Here is a 15,392-nt window from a genome sequence, read left to right on the forward strand (position 1 = left end):
AAAAACCACATAGCATTGGAGATTGGACTGGTGGTTACCATTGGGGAAAGGGGGGAGGGGGGAGGGCAAAAGGGGTGATTAGGGTCACATGTGAGGGGATGCACTATAATTAGTGTTCGGGTGGTGAACATGATGTAATGTATCCAGAATTTGAAATATGACGTACATCCGAAAAAAATTAAAATTAAAAAAAAAGAAAAAGAAAAGAATACTAGTGGTCAATAAGCATGAAAAATATTTCTCTCACTCGTAAGTTGAAGACATAAGTGACTGAGGTTTAAAAGAGAGAAGTATGTGATCAGCAGGAAAATAATTTCATTTTAATACACTTAAATATAAAAAGTCTATAAAATTATTGGAAGAAAATACAAGAAAAATAAAATATAAATGCCACAAAAATTGAAAAATTTGTCTAAATCAAAATTATAAGTTTTATAATATACAATAAAGTTAAAGTCAAGTGATAGATAAGTAGAAAATATCTGCACTATATATAAAATACACAAAGTTAATATCCAGATTATAAAAAAATCCTAAAAGCCAATTAGAAAATAACATAGTCCCCTCAAAATGGGCAAAAGACACAATCAGACATTTCACAGGAGGGGGAATACAAATGTCTATTTCGCATTTTAAAGGCTGCTCTATAACTTACAATAAGTGAAATGCAAATCAATATATTACTCTTTCTATCAGATTATCCAAAATTATATAAAATATAATTATCCAATACTGGAGATTCAGGTACTCACATATATAGTTGTTGGGTCTATAAACTGGTTCACGTGTTTTGGAAAATCTGGAAATGACACAAATTCCTATCCTTACAGAACAGTTAAATTAAGTATGGCACATCTATACTGTGGAATATACAATACTAGGTAACAGCAAAAAAAGTTATGTCGTCTTCAGTCTGTGTACTTACACGGAAAGATCTCCAGGATATATCACTAAGTGGATAAAGTTCAACCTGAAATATATTTACTGAGCATCTACTATACATGAGGTTCTAGATGTTACAGATACATCAGTGAGCAAAAGAAACAACAGTCCATGCCTTTGTGGGGCTTACAACTACAGTGTAAAATATGTACAATTTGTGACCACTGTCATTTTTGAAATCACAAACCATGTGTCTTTATGTGTGTGTGTGTAGATGCGTGTTTGGGCATGTATGTACATATGAATACTCCAAAATAATAACAGTGGTGACATCCACAGAGGTGGGTGGGATTGGGTGGGAGTCAAGGATATAGTTAGTACATTACTTAACTTTTCCTCAATGAAAACGCGTTCATGTATTTCCTGTGTAACAAACAAAAATTACGGCTTGAAAATCATGTCCCATCGATAGTTGGTGTAAATAAGCTACATAGTGCACGTAAGGGAAGGAGTGAAGCAAGAACTAGAGAAAGCTTGAGGAGTGACTTCTGCTGTTTTAGGGTCACAGATCTATCCGGAGCCCCTACTTCAAAGTCTCTGCAGCCAAAGGACTAGACGCTGAGCTGGCTGGCAAGGGACGGAAATGAGAGCGGCCTCACCACCATGAAGCTGCAGCAGACGGGTGAGACAGCCAGGAGGGAAGCACTGGCATTCCCCAGGTCCGGACTCAGGAACAGTAAGGGGGCCCTGGGCAGGTCACTCACAGGTTTGGCCTGTGACAGACCCCCCTGAAGGAGAAAACCAGCAACTTTTGGTGTTGGCTGAAGTAGCAACTTATATGGACCCCCTCCCTGCCCAGATGGCTATGTAGGGATAAAGTGGAAACTTCTTCTCTGAGACGAGGAATGGAGATTAAAGAAGTGGAAATTAAAACAGTGGGAGCTACTCATCCAGGACCAAGGAAATGATACAATCCCAACGTCCACAAACAGTGAAAATAGTCATGAACAGGAAAACACTAAGACGTCGTTTCTCTGTTAGTTCAGGGGGACATTCAGGTCTGAAATTACAGTGGTTAATAAGATAATAGTGGGAGAAGATAAAATTTTTAAACGGTACAATAATTCCAGGGAATGCAAATCATATAGGCATTTAACTTATTTGGAATCAAACAGACCAGTACATCTGAAATAAATAAATAAATAAAAATTAAAAAAATAAAAAATAAAACATTTAGGAGAATTAATTGAAAATTGCTAAAAATAATAAAATAATTTAGTAAAATAGCAAGTTACAAAAATAAAAGAAAGAGACTCATAGATACAGGAAATAAACTGGTTAGTAGGGAAAGGAGGGGTTAGGACGGGCGGAAGAACCAGGTGGAGAGAATTCAGAGGGACAAACTTTCAGTTATAAAATAAGTCAGTCACGGGGATGTAATGTACAGCATAGGGAATACAGTCAATAATATTGTAATAAATTTTTATGGTAACAGATGGTAAAAAAAAACAACATACCACACTTCGTAAAAACGAAAGATAGGCAAAGAGGACAAAAGAGACAGAAGGGAAGGAGGGAAGCAGACAGGGAGGAAGGGCAGCTGTGGGACAGTGGGGGAGAGGCAGGAGGAGAAACCCTTGTCTGCCCAGGTGCCCTTTCCCTGGGGACAAGACCAGTCCTCTGCTACCCCAGGAGGAGACCACAGCTCAAGCGCAGGGCTAGATTCTGCCCATCCAAGGGATTCTTCAAGGTAATTTTGAGCAGATAGGATTTTTCTCCTCACTGATGTTAAGCCCTAAATCCTCAATTAAGATGTATCTTGGCTGTAAAAATACTGTGAGCACATCTTTGCGTTTTCTGGAAAAAAAATCATAAGAGGCATGCATTAAGTGCTATTCCACATAGAAGTCTAGATTTAAAAGATTCAGAACAAATTATCAGGCCATACATTTCACTAATTGTGGCTTTCACAGACTCCAGTTTCTGTCTATTTTATTAAAATAAAGATTGTTGTATTTTATAAGCTATCCATTGGCCCCCTGGAGACATTTTCTTAGAATTAAGGGATAAAAAGGAAATACATTCTAACAGCTCTGATAGTTTTTCATTGTTAATCAGTGCCACGGACTGAATGTTTGTGTTCCCCCAAATTTATGGTGAAACCCTAACCCCAATGGGACAGTATTAGGAGGTCCGGGCCTTTGGGACGTAATTAGGCTTAGATGAGGTCATGAGGGTGGAGCCGCCTTGATGGGGTTAATACCCTTATAAAAAGAGGAGGCAGGATCTCTCTCTCTCCTCTACACCAAGGAAGGCCACGTGAGGACATAACCAGGAAGAGGGCCTCACCAAGAGATGACCACGCTGAGACCCTGGGCTCCAACTCCAGCCTCCGGAACCACGAGGAATAAATATTTGCTGTTTACGTCCCCCAGGCTATGGTATTCTGTTATAGCAGTCCAAACTGACTCTCAGATTAACTCATACAAACCTAAATTCATTCTATTCAGGATCAATCAGCTTTAGATTAAGAAAACATTTAAGTAAGAAGTAAAAATAACAGTGAATGGATTTAAATGATGTAACTTGCCATAATTGAGACTATTAAACGAGATTCTTTTTTTTTTTTTTTGAGGAAGATTAGCCCTGAGCTAACTACTGCCAATCTTCCTATTTTTTGCTGAGGAAGACTGGCCCTGAGCTAACATCCGTGCCCGTCTTCCTCTGCTTGATATGTGGGACGCCTACCACAGCATGGCTTTTGCCAAGCGGTGCCATGTCCGCACCCGGGATCCGAACTGGCGAACCCTGGGCCGCTGAGAAGCGGAACGTGCGCACTTAACCGCTGCACCACCGGGCTGGCCCCTAAATGAGATTCTTGATGCAATTTACAAGTATTAGAGGAGGTGGTTAAACACCGTAATTAAGAGAACGAGGTCCAGAATCAAATTGCCTGAATTCAAATCCTGGTGCCATCGTTTACAACGTGTATGACTGGTGACATGACTTGGCCTCTCCATGCTTCAGTTTCCCTGTCTGTAAAACTGAGATAATAAGGGTACCTACCTCATAGGGCTGTTGGGAGGAGTTAATTTACTAAGTGTAAAGTACCTAAAACCATACCTGAAACACTAACTAATCAATGTTAACCGTTATGTTCCTACAGCATCGGTGGGAGTGGACAGCCATTCATTCCTTTACATCTTTTTTAGTAAATACAACTTTTCTACTCGGTAGGCTTTCAAAATGTAAATTCCCAAATCTCAAAATGGATTTACAGAGCCACACCATGTTTGTGGAGCTTCTCAGGCCTGTCTCTGTCTGCCGGCTCTTTCTCTCTGTCCTCCTCTTCCCTCCCCTGCCCGCCCGCTCTTGAGGGGTGGACTGAGATTGGAAAGGAGACTAGACAAGGCAGAAAATGAACGAGGAAAAAGGGAGTTTGTGTATTGCCATTAAAAAGGGTTAAATATTTCATTTTCTTCTCATGATAAATTATTTGTAAGCTCCAAAATTCTAAAGAAAATAGATAAAATCTCAGGAAGTAATCCTCAAAAAAAAAAAAAAAAACAAACTAATCAAAATATTTTAATGGCACTGTGCACAAGGACAGAATAATACTGCTTTATCTCACTAACAGAAGGTATTAGTATTTTCTCAAAATAGAATAATAAAGAAAATACCTTTTAAAGCTCCAATGGTCCAATTTACAAATTCTTAGTTTAAGAAACAATTAAAGTACATCAGCACATTGTATAGCTAAATCCTAGGTAAAGTCTTATTGTAATAAGCCATTAAAAAAAGAAGAAAAAAGGTCAGGGGCCGGCCTGGAGGCATAGCGGTTAAGTTCCCACACTCCACTTCGGCGGCCCAGGGTTTGTGGGTTCGGATCCTGGGCAGGGACCCACACACTGTTCATCAGGCCATGCTGAGGTGGCATCCCACATACAAAATACAGGCAGACTGTCACAAATGTTAGCTCAGGGGCAATCTTCCTCATTAAAAAAAAGAAGACAAAAGGGCCAGCCCCTGTGGCCAAGTGGTTAAGTTTTGCATGCTTTGTTTGGTGGCCCAGGTTCAGTTCCTGGGCACAGACCGACACCACTCATCTGTCAGTGACCACGCTTCACGGCAGCTCACATGCAAAAAAAGGGAGGAAGATTGGCAACAGCTCTTAGCCCGCATCATATCTTTCTCAGCAAAAAAGAGGAAGAATAGCAATACATGTTAGCTCAGGGAGAATCTTCCTCAGCAAAAAAAAAAAAGAAGAAGAAAAAGAAAAAGAAAATTTGCAAGTAGCCAAAGGGTAGAGAGTTGAGTAGTGTCTCCCAAAATTCACGTCCACCTGAAACCTCAGAATGTGACTTTATTTGGAAATGGGATCTTTGCAGATGTAATTAGTTAAGATGAGGTGCAACTAGAGAGTGGGCTCTAAATCCAATGACTGGTGTCCTTCTAAGAAGAGGAGAGTAGGGGCAGGGAGAAAAGGGTAAGGGGCAGATTTGTATGGCGACAGATGGCAACTAAACTTTTGGTGGTGAACAAGATGCAGTCTATAGAGAAGTCAAAATATGATGATGTATACCTGAAATTTATATAATGTTATAAACCGATGTGACCTCAACAAAAAAAAAAAAGAGGAGCAGACACAGTGGCACACAGAGGGAAGAAGCCGTGGGAGGACGGAGGCAGAGATTAGTCAGGCCTCCACAAGCCAAGGAACGCCAGGAGCCACCAGAAGCCAGGAAGAGGCAAGGAAAGATTCTTCCCTAGAACCTTAAAGGGAGTATGACCCTAAAGACACCTTGATTTCAGATGTGCAGCCTCCAGAACTGCAAGAGAATAAACGTCTGCTGTTTGAATCAACCCAGTTTGTGAAGCTTTATTATAGCAGCCATAGGAAGTTGACACACTCAGTCTCAGAATGAGTTTATAAAGTTACAGAGTAAATGTCAGCCTAAGTGGCAACAAGCAATGTGCTATTATCCTAACAGGGAAGAAACGTAGCTACGAACAATAGATCTCATTTTACACATAAGGCACGTGCTGGAGCAGTCATGAAATATGCATGTATTGGCATGAGGAATTATAATCCCATTAACTTGAATTGCATAACTTCAGAAATATGTTCCCCCAAATCAACCCAATACATCTAATAAAAATTACATTTACATTTCTTTGCTGATAAGGGACATCTATGTAATATATAATGAATACATATAAGCATTGTACATTCCTAAAGGTAAATATTATACCTTGCTACAAATCTTGGAGAATTTTTCATTATTCAGTTATTTCTTTAAAAAAAAAAAAAACACTAACAGGTATAGTATTGATAGAGTTTTCATTAGAATTGGCTACCTTGAAGACCAACAGAGAGATGGAGCAAAAATTTATTCAATTCTTCCTACAAGTAATGTTTTTTAAAGCACTTTTAATTAAAAGAATTTGGTAAAGAACTGCTGAATGGCTCTAAAAATATATAACATCTATTTAAAAATACATGTTAAGCTGCAAGGACCTTTGACAGGCCTTCAACTTAGAATCTGAAGGAACTTATTAGAATATTGGAGAGGGTACATTTTTCTTCTTCTCTGCTCAGAAAGCTGTCCTCAAAAATTAATCCATGAACCATGACTGGATAAATGGGGTCATTACATCATGTTCTGAATAAAGATGAATGTCCTCTAAATGAATAATCCCAAGATAAATTCGCCAACATCATTTTTTAAAATAAGATAGCTATCTTCCCTTGTATATATGACTTTTTAACAAGTGTTTTTAACTCAACTGAAAAATATGTCCTTTGAATCTAAAATTTTGTTACATATTTACCTCTACGTTTGTCGAAACAAGTCATTGAGAAAATATAATTAATAAAAACACTTCACTTTTTATTTATGGATATTCACTCAAGAGTACTTGTTGAGCACTGTCTATCTGCCAGGCTTTGCAAGGCAAATTGGAACAGCAATTACACAGATTTCATTGTTGCTTTGTAGCCGTCTTCCTACTTCCGAGGCGGGGAGAAGGCTCAATTAGAAAATAAAAGCAATAATCTTTCTTGAAGATTAACAGAAATAATACAAATATATAACAACAACAACAATAATAATAGCAAGCAATTTATATAGCACTTACTGTCAGCCAGGCCCTCTTCCAGGTGGCTAAATTGTATCATCTCATTTAATACAAAAACTTTGTGAGGCAGTTACATTATCATCAGTTTATTACAGATTAGAAACTTGAGAAAGTGGAAGGTTACATAATTTGCTCCTGGTCCCCCAGTGGCTTCCCAGTTCCAGCTCTGAAGGACCATTGCACTGTATTACCTGACAACTTAGCACAGTCCAAGAATTATTTTTAAAAAATAAAGAAAGAGGAAGGGGAAGGTAGGAGAAAGTCAAAGGATGAAATGCAAAAAATCATTAAATTTAATCAATAAATGAACCATAACCACAGGGTTTTAATAATGAGGTATTAACCACCTTACATTACTTTAAGAAGACAACATAAGAATCCTATTATCCAAAGCAAATTGTTCTGAAGGCAAACAATGTTCAACAAGAGCCTGCAGCCATCACCTCTGATGCACCTCCTCCGGTGTCTATTCTCTCTTCTTCCAACAATAGCTCTGACTTTCAGGTGGAGAGCAGCCCATCCCCACTTCCAGTCCATGTGATCTGGCCTAAGCCAATCAGTATAACTCATTCTCTGGCCGCAGTGATTGGTTCAGGAGTGAGCACACGATCCAAGTCTGTCCAATCAGAGTGAACCTCAGGAGTTTTCTGAACATTCTGGGAGACTCATTTATTTCTGCTAGACTCAAACTAAGAAGGAAATACCCTGGAGGCTGATGGGTATCATATTACAATCCTTTAGGGCCCAAGAATGGAGCCAACAGCAAAGAATTAGAACCAAAAAATAGTAAGAGTTCATCCAGTTCGTCATGGCTCATCAAAACAGTTCATCAAAACACTGTTTGAGCCATGGATTAAATAGTATTTAACTCTCTCTCGGAAATGTTCAATCATGTAAACTAATTAATTCACTTCTTTCCAAGGTCATTTAAGTTGAGTTTTTCTGAAATTTACATCCAAAAGAATCTTGATATAGATATTGGCACAGGAAGTCATTGGTTTCAGACCATGCACTTGTACAAATTGAAGAACTGGGGAACTTGATAGGAAAATTTCAGGACAGGGGTGTGTTGATGATTTTTTTGAGATCTGGAGGGGGTCCTAAGGAAAAGAGACTAGTGTCTACTAAAACCAGATTTCAGAAAGTAGGGAGGGAAGAAACCCTGTTTTGATAAGAAAAGTGTTTTCTGCTTGCAGCCTACAATTCAAGAAGGGTGAGAATCAAGTTATCCGGAGACTTGTGAGTTTAAGAAAGCCAAATTTCACCCTCCAGTCTAAAGTTAGAGCAACAGAAGACACGCTGGTGGGAAACAAAACAGACAACACGCCCGAGACTAGGAGGTGCACTGATACCTAGCCTCCTGCAAGGACCTGCTCTGCTCCCTGACGAAGGAAAAAAAGTCTTCCTAGTTGTACAACTGCACTTGAACGCAGTCTGGGCCAAGGAGCATGTCAGCCTTGCCATCCTGCTCTAGATTCTCATAACTAGAGGAATGGATTATCAGTTATGAAAATGCCACATCAGTCCTTCTGGCCCTTAACATATTCAAATCCAGCAAATTTCATACTCATTTCTTTTCGGCTACCCACACCTTCTGAAGACAAATAATGTTCCTCAAATATCTGTAGCTATCGTTTACATTCCCCTCCTCCAGTGTCTGCTCCTTCTTAGTCCAATAACATCTCTGACTCTCAGGTGGTGTTCTCTTGCCTCTTAAACCTTGAGATACAGCATCCCACCACTGACTTCAATCTCTAACCCTACCCCCTTTTTCCCTCAATCCTGGTTATTTTCTCTATTTCAGTAAAACCCTCAATGCCCTGGCTTGCCCATTTCCTTTCAATTTCCAGTCAACATCGTCTTTTGTCTCTTCTTTTTCCTGGGCACAAGTCAGATTATGTTTTCCAGTTTCCCTTGCAGTTAGGTGAGGTCAGATGATGAGTTCTGGTCAATGGAATGGAAATGGAAAAGATGTGTGCCACTTCCAGGCTGGTCCTTAAAAACCTCCCTCCCTCAGGCTTCTTTCTCTTTCCCATCTGCTGGAAAAACAAAGAGGATTCCAAAGTCCATGACTGACCATGTGAAGCAGAGATGCCCCCACATCTGGATGACCTTCATTGGATTGTTACAGCAGGGTGACTTAAATTATTATGTTAAGCTACTGAAATTCTGGGGTTGTTTGTTACTTGATTAACTTGTCCTGACTAACACATCAATGAAAACCATTCATACTACATTATACAAGCCTTTATTTCAACCTCTCTCTCTTCAAAACTTTAACTCACAAGCTCTCTTGACATTGCCTCCCTGGAAAAACCCCAACTCAGAATATCAATTCCACTGCTTTCTCTGCTTTCTCAGCTTTATGTTACCTTCCAGCTGTAGGTAGAAGAGCAATTCACAAGACCAAGAGGACTGGTACTACCTCAGGTTGTCACCAACACTGCACAGGACCTTCTACCAGTCCACCTATTTGACAATTTCTCCAATGTTTCTCGAGCTCTCAGAAACATCTAATGCTATTTGACCTTTCCCTCACTGAAATATTCTCTTCCTTTGGCTCTCATTCTACTACTCTCCAAGTTTTCCTACCTCTCTTATCATTTCTTAGACTCCTTTTTAGTCCCTCATTATGCCCCTTCATCCTTTAAGTCCCATATTTCCTTCTATGCTCTAATCCTTTGGAGGCAATCTCATTTACTCCCATGGCTTCAACTACCATGTATACACTGACAGCTATAAAACTTATATCTCCAGTCTAGACAAATCTTAAACCTCAAAACCTACTGATGTCTCCAATAGGCACATAAAAATGTACTTGAAACAAAAATCACCACTTTCTTCTCTCATCTCCCTTGAAATCTGCTCCTCCTCCATCTGCACTTCCTTTGTCAGTGGATCCCCTTAAGCCACAGCCTAGGAGAATGACTTAGCCCCCCAACTTCACAAATATTTATAGCTCTTTCCACTCTCTAAATATGTCATGAATCTGTCCCTTCTCCTACTATCGACATTTGCATTTTCTTACCTTAATTACTTCAAAAACATCTTCACCAATTCCCATATCACTAGTTTTACTCCTGCAAATCATCCCATGTGGCTGAAACCTAGAGATTTCCAACATACAAATCAGAAGATATCTCTTCCCTATTGGAAATCCTTCAGTGGCTCCCTACTACTTTTGGAATAAATAGTTCTCTGTCTCTCCTGAACGCTAGACACTTTTATCCAATCCCACTGGACTTTTTTACTCCAGTCTTCCACAGTGACTCATACCCAACATATCTACCCTTTCTGACTCAGAAGCCAAACCTGAGATTCTCATATATTTCTTTTTCCATGAAGAGCACCCCCATCTCATCTGTGCCTAAATCAGATATGTGGACAGCACTGCTGATGATCCCCAGCCCTCTCGCCAACATCCTGTTCATCACAAAACCTTTAGATCCCTCCTATTTAGTATCTCCTAAATTCTCCTCAAATCCAGCTCAGATGGCCTAGCCCAGATCACTATAATCTCTTGTTGGCAACAACCTCCTAACTAGTCTCCTTTTTCTAATCTTATCCTCCCTTCAAAATCTTTCTTCACACTATAGGCAGAATGATCTTTCTAAAATGTTATGGTCACTGTGCTTAAAACCTTACAATGATACTCCACTGCTTACAGCATCGCAAAAAATAGCCTGAATGGAGCTTAGGTCCTAGTGAAGGAAGATAAAAAATAAGATATAACAAGATGATGGATAATGGCAAGACACTGGGGAGAGAAGGTGACTTTAGATCTGAAGGATCAGAAGGAGCCAGCCTTGAAAAAGGAGGCAGACTCCAATTTGCTTACTTACCATTCACTCCCACTGGGTGGTGAGCTCCCTGAAAGCAGGACCCATTATTTATTCATCATTCTGTTCTAAACATCTACCACAGTTTTGGGCACTCCTAGGTTTTGAATACACTTTTGATGAGTGAAGGGATGAATAAAATTTAAGTTTAAGTTTAAACTTTTGCACAGGGCAACTTGAGGCTAATTGTGTAGTTACATTTTTTCACACATCTGTTGACATCAACTTATGGAACTTCTAAGCAGACAAATTTTCAGGCAGACAAAAATAATGGGATTTAGACTTTAAAGAGGAGTTTAGCTTTCCTTAAATCCTTCTAAAACATTTCAGGACAGATTCTGCACAGCAATCTCTTACAACCAGGAGCTCTAAGAGGATATCAGAATAAATGAACCACTTGCTGAGATAGCACAGGGTATTTCAACCCCACCAACCATAACAGCCAGCATCAGTTAGCAGGCTGGGCTCCAAGGCTCCCTGGCTTTGAGCTTCCTCATAGACAAAAACTGTTTTCATACAAAGCCAACCTCAGATATTCAGATTCATAAAGAAAATAGTTTCAAGTCATTATGGTTCATTTCTGCTAAGCAGGAAAAAACAATAACGGATTCTTTAAAATACATTATATTGTATTTAATTATTGGATTTGATTCTTGAAAATAAAATATCCAGGTTCATAACACCTTACTTCCAAAATGAAAGGTTTTAGAAACAAACAAACAAATTTGGCAGCAAAGCCTGACCTGATGTGAAAATATATCTCTCAGTTAATCATCCTGATGTGACTATTCATTTGTTTCACTGTAGAAAGAGAATGTGTTTAATTACAGGGTGCTGCCTCTGACCGCACGGCAATATTGGGTAATATATGATATATGCAATGTATTGTTCTCTAAAATAAAAAAAGTTCTGACCTTCAAGGCACATCTGGCCCCAAGGATTTTGGATGGGGGATCTGTATTCTATTATAACATTCACCCAATTCTATTATCTTGAATTATAAAACTTCCCATGTGGGCTTTGAAGTACTCAGCAAAAATAAAGTCATAGAAACACAATTAGTATGATTTTAGCATTTGGAAGTAATATAATCGAAAACTGTTCCTTTCAGATCTGATTTAAAGTATGCATTTATGCCACTAATGATTGCTTTTCCAATAAGTTAATACTTCTATGAACTAGAGATGCTTCTGAGCAGGAGTGAAGTTTTAGCGATAAATTCTTTACCCCTTACCCAGCCTTAACCTGGGCATTGAAATCTTCGGAATAATTTGCCACAGCTTCTAATTTTCCCAAGTGTTTCATTGATCTCATTTTATAACTTTTATAATTTTCTTATACTTTATATTTTTTTCTCCTTAAAGTTTCAAGAAACAGCACCTACCTGCTGAGAACAAGATTTCTACTCTTCACAGGGCACATATCCAGTACCCAGCTGCCAAACTCATAGGGATAGTATTTCTGATTCTCACAATCACCCTGCAGAGATATTTTCTATTCTTCTCATCACACAATTGAGCAAATGGGGTTTAATTTGTCCAAGCCCACATGGTTACTAAGTGACAGAGCTGAATTTGAACCCAGGGACGTCTAGCTCCAAAGTTTGTTTCTTCCAAAATGTCATGAGGCAAACAATTGACCCATGCCTTAATCTCATTCTCAACTTGTGCATAGTTGGAAGAAAGACTTTAAAGCTGCTTCATCCATGGTAGAAATGAAAGTGTAATTGTTTTTTCAAAAAATTCCTATACTAGTAAATTTAACAGCATCTTTACACTTCCACAAAATGAAAAGATACAGCATCTGATTTTAAAAGAGTCAACTCTAAAGCCACATAAAATGTCAGTTGATGTAACTTTGCTCTTTAATCTTTTTTAAAAAATAAATGTGAATTTTTGGAATTGGGAAGGCTTATCAACAAATGCATCGAAATCAGATGTTTAACGTTCACCCACCTTATAGAAGCGTCATCTACATTCATTGCACATATTATCATACAAGGGGAAGAGAAAGGCTTACACCTTATAACAACATAGCATCAAAGGACAGAGTGAAGGTCATTAATGATTTTAATTTTTTTAAGGCCCATTAAAATTAGAGAAATATCAAAGCACCAGAGTGTTAAGGGTTTACTATTACAGCATTTTAGAGTTTACTAGTTCATACCTTTCAATCACAGCAAGTTATTAGCAGTGAAGGGGTGAACCCTCTCAAGAGGATTTTTATTTCAATGATAGGGTGTTACGGACAAGACAACCTAAGTTTAAAAAAATTAGTAGCAAGCGCTAGTTGAGTTAATCAGTTAAAGACAAACTGTGCCCTTGGGAAGCTAAATGAAAAAGCAACAGTAAAGCTTACAGAACTTAGCTCGTACAATTTGCCTTGAAGGCGGAAGATTGGTTCCCTGAAATAGCAAAGAATTATATGCTTTAGTTCAGAAAAAAAGTTTTTCAAATAAAGTCTGTTATTACCTCTTCCCCTTTCAAAACAATGGAAAAAATTCTAGAGCAGAGGTCTCAATTTGTTCAATAATTGTACCTCTGAATTAAAAAAAAACTATAAAATCTTCATTGTTTTGACTTGAAAAGAAATAACAATGCAAATATTCATTATCACATAAAACATAAAAGAAACAGCAAACTGTCGGAGTTAATGCAATCTCTGCAGAGCGCTATTAGTCAGAGACAGCTGGTCAGCCCAAAACACAAAACTCCAAAGATCAGATCTTCTTAGGAACTAACATCTTCATTAACCAACAGGAATTTGGTGTGGCAGAGATTAAATCCACCAACTGCCTTCTTTATGAGCTGTCCCTTCACTGTTACCAAGCTGTGCAAATGTGTGAACTAGTCAGCAGCACCAGAAAGCGCATGCAGCTACGCACCAGATTTTAACCTTGAACCAACTCACAGATTCAATGTCTAGTCAAATTTAGGGGTAATGTAAGCAAGCAAAGTAGGACACAAGAAGTCAAATTTGAAAAGCAGAGCAAAGAGCAGAAAAGTTATTTAAAATAAATCAATAGGGTTAACTGCATAAAATAGCAAAAAAAAAGAAAAAAGTGCAATTCACACCAAAAACTTTAAAAGCAAAAACAAAACAAAAAGCTGCATTTCCAGCAAAATTTGCACATGATTAATTTGCATTAAAAAAATAGTCAATCAAGCGATTTAGTTCAAATTCTTTGGGGCATGCATGCACTGATTTGATTCTTTGAACAATTCCTACCTGATTTCCAATTGTGTTTTTCTTGTGAACCTGACTGCTCCTCTGCTGAGCACTGAGAAAAGCAAAGGAGAGCAGCACTGAAGAAACTCATAAGATTTTTTTCTGAACAAGTAACAGATTCTAAAATATTTGCAGGCTTTAAAATTATATCAACAACTGAGGCAGAGCTAATCACAAAAAATCCAGGTCAGTTTAATTCTGGAAGCAAAACCAACCCAGTGGAACTTCTAGTACCAATTAACAATCACAAAGCAAAAATGTAATACGACAGGAAGAAAAGCTGCATTGCTGCATTAATAACAATAGGCGTCAATGAAGTATTCGTGACATTCCACAAGTATACTACAGAAGAGTTGTACTGAAAATTAACAGTTAACATGTATTGAGAATATGCCATGCTCTAAGTGCTTTGCAGATATTAGTGATTTTAATTTTAATTTTAAGCCTGTGAGGTAGTTACTATTCTTCTTCTCATTTTACAGATGAAGAGAGTGAGTCCCCAAGAAGCCAAGTGGCTTTTCCAAAGTTACTCAGCTAATAAGTGGTGGTACCAACTAGTCTGACTCCAGATCCCAAACTCTGGGATATGATCCAATCTCATTGCTTTGAATTCCACTATATTCTGACAACTCCCACAGTGCGTCTCCAGCTTGGACCTGTCTCTCCAACTCGAGACTCACATATGTTTTTGACAACTCGACATCTCCACCTGGATGTCTAATGGGAACCTCAAAGTTAATACGTCAAAATTCAACTCGTGATCCATCCATTCTTCCTCTTCTCAGTTAGTGGCAATTCCAATTTCCAACTGCCTAACCTAAATTCCTTGATTTCTCTTTCTCTTATACTCCGTATCACCACAAATGCTATTGACTCTACTTCTTAAAATGTATTTAAAATTCAACATCTTTTCATCACTTCCACTGCTACCACCTTGGACTGAGCCACCGTTCTCTTACTTGCATGGTTCCGATTACTTATTCTCTGGTCTCTGCTTCCACACTTGTCCCCCTTCTGTCTAGTCTCAACACAGAAGCCACAGCGATCCTTTTACAAAGAGGATCCGGTCACTCTTCTGCTCAAAACCCTCTACTGCTACACAATACCATTCCACTCGGGTTTAAAGTCAAAGTCCCTACAACGGTCTACAGGTCCTACTCAGCTGACCCCACCCTCTGCCTCTTTGAGCCATCTCCTCCTACTCTCCACCCTGTTCACCAGAGAGGTCCAGCCACACTGATCTCTTTTTTCTTTTTTTTTTGGTGAGGAAGATTCACCCTGAGCTCACATCTGTGCCAATCTTCC

At 38.7% G+C, this 15,392-nt stretch overlaps 1 protein-coding gene across 13 annotated transcripts in view; it reads right to left on the bottom strand.

Moving 5' to 3' along the window:
* The window catches only part of DNM3 (dynamin 3), a 510,735-nt gene that overhangs the window by 287,092 nt on the left and 208,251 nt on the right, over positions 1 to 15,392 (bottom strand). For 8 of the 13 annotated variants that reach the window (XM_044757590.2, XM_070498083.1, XM_070498081.1 and 5 more), the window contains exons 13-14: positions 14,088 to 14,139; positions 13,234 to 13,263 (exon numbers count right to left, since the gene is read on the bottom strand). In XM_044757590.2, the coding sequence (XP_044613525.2) occupies positions 13,234 to 13,263; positions 14,088 to 14,139 (82 nt within the window). The remainder of the gene's footprint in view (positions 1 to 13,233; positions 13,264 to 14,087; positions 14,140 to 15,392) is intronic. The other 5 variants (XM_044757592.2, XM_070498077.1, XM_070498080.1 and 2 more) reach the window with 1 other exon arrangement.

Source organism: Equus asinus, chromosome 25 (assembly GCF_041296235.1).
Source record: "Equus asinus isolate D_3611 breed Donkey chromosome 25, EquAss-T2T_v2, whole genome shotgun sequence".
Lineage (NCBI taxonomy): Eukaryota > Metazoa > Chordata > Mammalia > Perissodactyla > Equidae > Equus > Equus asinus.